Here is a 6,263-nt window from a genome sequence, read left to right on the forward strand (position 1 = left end):
TTGCATCTTCTAGTCGAACACCTCTTTCATTGTGTCTCGACTTCTTCTTCCAACTACCAACAATGCAGTTAGTCAGAATAATTGCAGCATGAATATATGGTTTTTTTTTCTTCTATATTTTGGTATGTTTGAGATTTTTTTTTTGTCGCTTTATTTTTCATCAAACAACAACCGTAATTTCATTTGACTATTGCTTTGATGCTTCTTTTTCACTGCTTTTCATAAATTTTTATGATGAAAAGTTGCTTTCTATAATGATAATCATCAGAATTAGCTTAATAAAATGCTTCAGCCATCTCAAAGAAGCTATTGGAGTGTGTTGGTATATAATTGGCTTATCGGAGAGAATCCAAATCCTTCAACTGATTGTAAATTGTTGCTATTGCCATGCACATGTATGGGGAGATTTAGGCTTCATATGGGACAACTTTCGTACTACTTTTTAAAACGGCTTTCTAATAAAAATTTTCAAATTCAAGAAATTTTTTTAGTAGAAAGCTATTTTAGAAATCAAAAAGAAAATCATCTCAAAAAAAGCCTTAGAATCTGTTTAGGATGATTGTAATTTTTTATAAAAATAATTGTAAAACTATTTTAAAGAAAAAAACTTTTTTAAAAATATCTATAGAAAACAATTTCATAGCACTCAAATATTTTGAAAATATAAAAAATATAGTAAAAAAATTATCCCAAATAAAGCCTTATTTTAGCCTACGAGGATAGATATATTTTCGATCCAACATTTTGATATTGGAGGGATGCGTATAATACAAGAATTTCTCATGCAAATTCTAATAAAATATATTATTTGCGTCACATTCTTTTTCATCACATAGCTGACAAAAACTCTTGGTAGTGAAGACTTGAGCACCTCAAAGTATCACTATTGTGTCATTGAAGTAATCTCTAGTCATTACCCCTAACACCCATAAGAAGACAACGCAATGGGGTACAAATAATTGAAGAAATTTGTATGGACCATTGGGTCCTCAATTTGTAAGCTACATGATTGAGGCTTGGTTGGTATGAAGGCTTGTTTCGTGGCTCATAATTTAAAAAAATATTTAATTTTATTTGCACACTTTTAAGTGTGAAAATAAAATCATGATTATTATAAAGTTTTGATTTAGCTAATTTCAATTGAATGATGAATTTAAAAATATCATCATTTTTGTAGGCATGATTCTTGTTGCGGACTAGAATATACGCGGCGATAGAGTTAAAAAAACTTCCGTCTCAACATTGTACGGATATCATGCACACAAACAGAGGAGAAATAGCACCATCAGGATTTTTACATGGAAAACCCTGAAATGGGAAATTCCACGGGGCCACACCCAGTTGAAAGAGCTTCACTACTGTTTGCTTGAAATAAAAGAGGCTGACGCGTCCTTAAAATTTAGAATGATCAGATTACAATGAATCTCTTCAGGATTGAAAATTAATTACAATGTCGAGCAAAGTTCCGGCGTCACTTGGATATTAGGTGGAATTTTGGTATCCTTCGGAGGTCGGGTAGAATTCCGGCGTCATTTAGAAGTTCAACGAAATTCCGGCGTCGAGGAGAACTCTAGCGTCACTTGAGCATCGAACAGAACTCCGGCGTCGTTCAGAAGTCAGGCAAAATTACGACGTCGAGCAAAACTCTTGCGTCGCTTGGAAGTCTGGTAGAATTCCGGCGTCGGGCAGAACTCTGGCGGTGGTCGAGGAGTCTTCTTCTTCTATTCTTCTTGCTTGGGCCCCCCTCATGAGAAATGGGAGGTCTATTTATAGATATTCTGGAGTTGCACGGCTTGTAAATAGGTGAGAGATCAAAGATAAATAGGGAATGGTCGGATGGACGGTCGATATTAAATCCCTTGATCATGCACCGTTCATCAGACATTTGAAGATCTTAATGATGTCGGAATTTTTTAATCTTGGTCTCGTTGGATTCGTCTCGTCGAGCCGCTCGATTCGACTATAAGAACGTCAAATTTGGAAACTGTTTGGCAACTCAAATTATGGTTTGAACATTCAAATAGCGCTTCAGGTGCTTGATTAGGACTCATTTGAGCTCGGATTGAGTCGAATTTGGTGTCGTTGAGTTTGTATTTCCGAAACGCTCAGTTTCACTATAAGTTCCCTGAAATCGGAGTTCAGGTGATCCCGGATTTAATTTTTGAAGCTTCTGACTCGATTTTGCCTCGAGATTCGTGCCTGATCAAGATAAATTTTTGAGGATACATCAATTCTAAACTACAAGCAATCAAATGAGTGACAATGCTTTTCGGAAAATTGAAGATTAAGGGTTTATTAAAATGTCTGTATCATTTTATAAAGTTGATTGTAAAATTATTGTAGAGAACACAAATATCACTATTATGATTGCATAAAGTAATTTGCATCACAAAATTAAAAAAAAAGTAATGAAAAAACAACAATAAAGTAATACCCAAACAAAAATTGTGATTGATATTTGAAAATCAAAGCAACCAAAAAAATGTCCCAAAGACTAAGAAAGAAGGTAGCATTCGAGATCTTGTGGCTATGATTGCATCTATAGTAAAATATGTTGTGCTTATTATTTGTGATATTTCACGTGCAACTAACTCCTCAGATATATCTGAAGTAAATTTGAACACATAATAAGTATGGGTGTCACTATTTGACACGATCCAAAAATTCGACCTAAACTCGACCAGAAATTTTCATGTTCGAGTTGACCCAAACCGGGTCGAGTTTGATTTAGAAATTTCGACCCATTTCTAAAACTGGATCAAGTTTGCGTTGACCCGGTTTGAAATCAACCCGATTTGACCCATTTTTAATTGATTTAAGAAAGTTTTAAAAGATTGTTATGAAATAAGAAAATATTATTTTCAAAAAAATAATAAAACATATTACCCTAAACTAAATTAAGCTTGATTTATTTTAAATTTATTGAATTAAATCTTATCTCAATTTAGGTTTAAATAAATCAAATTAAATAAAAATATTTTAGTAAAATATTAAAAAAAGGGGTCATATTCAATTTGACCCGGACCCAAAGCGGGTTAGATTCGGGTCCGAAAAACTGACACATTTGCAAAATCAATTTGGGTCAAATTAAAAAGTGTCGGATCATATTCGGATTCAACCAGAACCCGACGCGAAATCCAGGTTTGACCGCCCTAAGAATAAGTATAGTCCATAATATTACTGACCTATATTGATTTGTTTTATTTCATTTACCGGCTAAATTTGGTCTCATTTTTCAAGTCAAGACGTAAAAATCCATTCGGATATTTGATAGACAGCTCTTCAGCTGAGAAGATTGCATTGTCTGGCTGTCTTTAACATCAATTATAATGCTAAAATGCTTGGAGTTCTCCTTATAAAGGAAGTTGAAAAACTGCTGCTAATATCCGTTTATCTCAGATTTCCATTTGGTTTGGGACAATTTTATATTACTATTTTTTCTCTGATTTTACAAGATTTTTATGCTAAAAAATAATTTTATAAATCAATAAAAAAGACATCCCAAACGAAACCTTAATATCACAAAAAGCTCTTTATTTGACTAAAGAAAAAACTGTTGAATGCAACAAGTATAATCGATGAAACAAAAGGTACAACCTGAAGATTTTTTTTTTAATTTTTTTCCTCATCAATGATCTGCTATGTGAGTTTGTTTCTTAAGTGTATTGTTTATTGCCTCAAGCAGTAGAATAAATCTAATGAAATAAATGCAGACCTGACCGTCATCTTTCTTTAAAGAGCTCCCGGCCAATGACGATTCTTCTGATCTCACTTGTCCCAGCGCCGATCTCATATAGTTTGGCGTCTCTAAGGAGACGACCAGTTGGGTATTCGTTGACATAGCCGTTGCCGCCAAGACACTGAATTGCCTGAGGATCATCATGTTGCAGACTGTGAGAATAATATTATATTTTGCCACATAGAACAGAACAAGGAGAACTAAGAGAATAATGGTTATACGAGTTTTTATTATTGTTATTATTACCTGAAGGGCAACTTGGGTAGCTTTTTCTGCAGCAAGAAGTATGACCCCAGCACAGTCCTAAAAATGGAGAAGTAGAGAAAAATAATGATACAATATAAAGTGAAAAAAAAAAATATTTAAAAAAAAAAGAGAATATATATCAAATGAGACTTCGAATATATTTTTTTTGTTGGGACATTTAGGCCATTTAAGTCAAACTCACACACACAATGCATACATAAAGACACGAATCCAAGACCTCTTAGTTGGAAGCCGAAGCTCTCAACCAACAGACCAAAATGAGATGTGAAAAAATTTTTAGCTAAAATATTAAAGAAAAGGTCAGTGAGAACTGAAAGAGACCTAAATATCAACAAGTTCCATTCCTTATCAGATAGATATCGAGAAATGGAAAGCTTTCTTGATTGATTATCGCCTAATTGTCATCAAAATAAGAACTCGTATAGCTGTTAAATAATACCTTGGGGTCAACTTTGCCATTGTCACACTCCCTAGCAACTGAATACACGAAAGCTCTATAAAGAACAAGTATGATCACATTATTAATGGCTAGGAGATGATAAATTGTGGAATTTAATAAAAAAATGAGCTAACCTTGATGACTGTAATGCCGTATACATGTCAGCAACTTTTCCCTGCATTTTTTTTAATATTTTGCAATCGTATAAATTAATATAACTTTTCTTTCTTGAGAACAGTAGAGATGGGAATTGAATAGCTGGGATCTTTCAGAACTAAAGCTAGCATCCAGCCTAAATAAAACATACTTGTATGAACTGAAATTCACCAATTGGACGCCCAAACTGCTCTCTTTCACGAACATAAGGAAGAACAACATCTAGGCATGCCTGCATGAGACCAAGAGGCCCAGCCGCCAAAACAAGCCTCTCTAAATCAAGCCCCGACATCATAACGTACACTCCTGAAAAAGTAAAATTATACCAAGTTTTGTTTGGAAGTATTAGAACGGGATTCACTTTTTGAGTATTCATTTGAAGTTATAATAACTATATAGCTAGGGAAACATCTTTCACTATTCAAGATAGTTATCTAATAGGCAATAGGCCACAAGCGTACTTTGACCCATTCAAATGCAGGTCATGAATGTTTGGAATCCCTATTATACAATGAGATATTACTTTTGCTAATCAAATGGAAGGAAAAGATCTATTTTTGATGTCATGTATATTGTATTACATTCATCATAGTTTGCACGCTAAATTGACAACAGTATCATACAGAATATAACATTTAAGCTTGACATCGAAGGACTTGCTCAACATAAATTGATAGTGAGAAGCAAATAATAGAATATTTTCACTAGCATATTTTTGATGTAAAATATGGAGGCATAGATACCACCTGATTTTGAACTGGGTGAGAATATGTAATTGTAAAGAGAATGACTTATGGAACTGGTAGGAAATTGTAAGCTTTATGTGAACTTTGGGTTTATTGAAAGATAAAAGCTTCATGCAACATTCAGAAAAACCAAACTAGGGTTATGGTTTCTAATAATGAGTTCGGTTTTCATGAATTTTCCCAATGTGGAAGCTTACATATATACATAAAAATAAGGGTTTCAAGAATCATGCAAGAAATAAGTTTTTTTATGAGGTCCATTCACCCAAATATGGAGATGCAAGAACGGAGGATAAAGAGTTGTTTACTATATGATGTTTCCCAAACCCTAATTAGGGTTTCCACCATGTGCTTATTCCTTGCTTCTCATGGCCAAGGGAGTGAGATAGAGAAAAAGAGAATCCTTAAGCGAAATTGAGAACAAAATAAGAGGTTTTGTCAAAATATTACTCAATCTTCAAGGATAAAGGCTGAATCTGATAATATGCTGTGCAAGAGAAGGTTTTGTCAAAATATGAAAGGAGCGAGAAAGTGACACGAGAATTATTACTAACTCTTGAAGGATTAAGATTACAATCTAATTGGCATTCCATTTATAGAAATTAGATTCATGACAAAGTCTAACTCAAATGTAAAACAAATCATAATATAATCCCAATTTCAATTCAACTAATTAGGAACAATTAACCCAAGTATCTTAACAATCATTTAAATACAAACAAAAATAATCAAAATAAATCCAAAGCACTCCAAAAAAATCCTAAATCTTCAAAATTTTCCCTCGATTAAAAGACATGAAATCTGATAGGTACCACTTGAATATTCCAAGCGATTCCTATCGGATCTTCGCTAATTCACCAATATTTCACTATTTTCAAAAGAAAACAGCCACCAATAATGGAAAAGCTGAGAGAAA

General features: G+C 33.5%; 1 protein-coding gene across 1 annotated transcript in view; it reads right to left on the reverse strand.

The window, feature by feature from the left end:
- Positions 1 to 3,517: 3,517 nt before the first annotated feature.
- The window catches only part of LOC110105908 (isovaleryl-CoA dehydrogenase, mitochondrial), a 16,122-nt gene continuing 13,376 nt past the window's right edge, over positions 3,518 to 6,263 (reverse strand). The window contains exons 11-15 of the mRNA XM_028696133.1: positions 4,753 to 4,907; positions 4,580 to 4,620; positions 4,446 to 4,500; positions 3,986 to 4,042; positions 3,518 to 3,869 (exon numbers count right to left, since the gene is read on the reverse strand). Of these exons, the coding sequence (XP_028551966.1) occupies positions 3,723 to 3,869; positions 3,986 to 4,042; positions 4,446 to 4,500; positions 4,580 to 4,620; positions 4,753 to 4,907 (455 nt within the window). The 3' untranslated portion in view covers positions 3,518 to 3,722. The remainder of the gene's footprint in view (positions 3,870 to 3,985; positions 4,043 to 4,445; positions 4,501 to 4,579; positions 4,621 to 4,752; positions 4,908 to 6,263) is intronic.

Source organism: Dendrobium catenatum, unplaced genomic scaffold (assembly GCF_001605985.2).
Source record: "Dendrobium catenatum unplaced genomic scaffold, ASM160598v2 fragScaff_scaffold_716, whole genome shotgun sequence".
NCBI lineage: Eukaryota > Viridiplantae > Streptophyta > Magnoliopsida > Asparagales > Orchidaceae > Dendrobium > Dendrobium catenatum.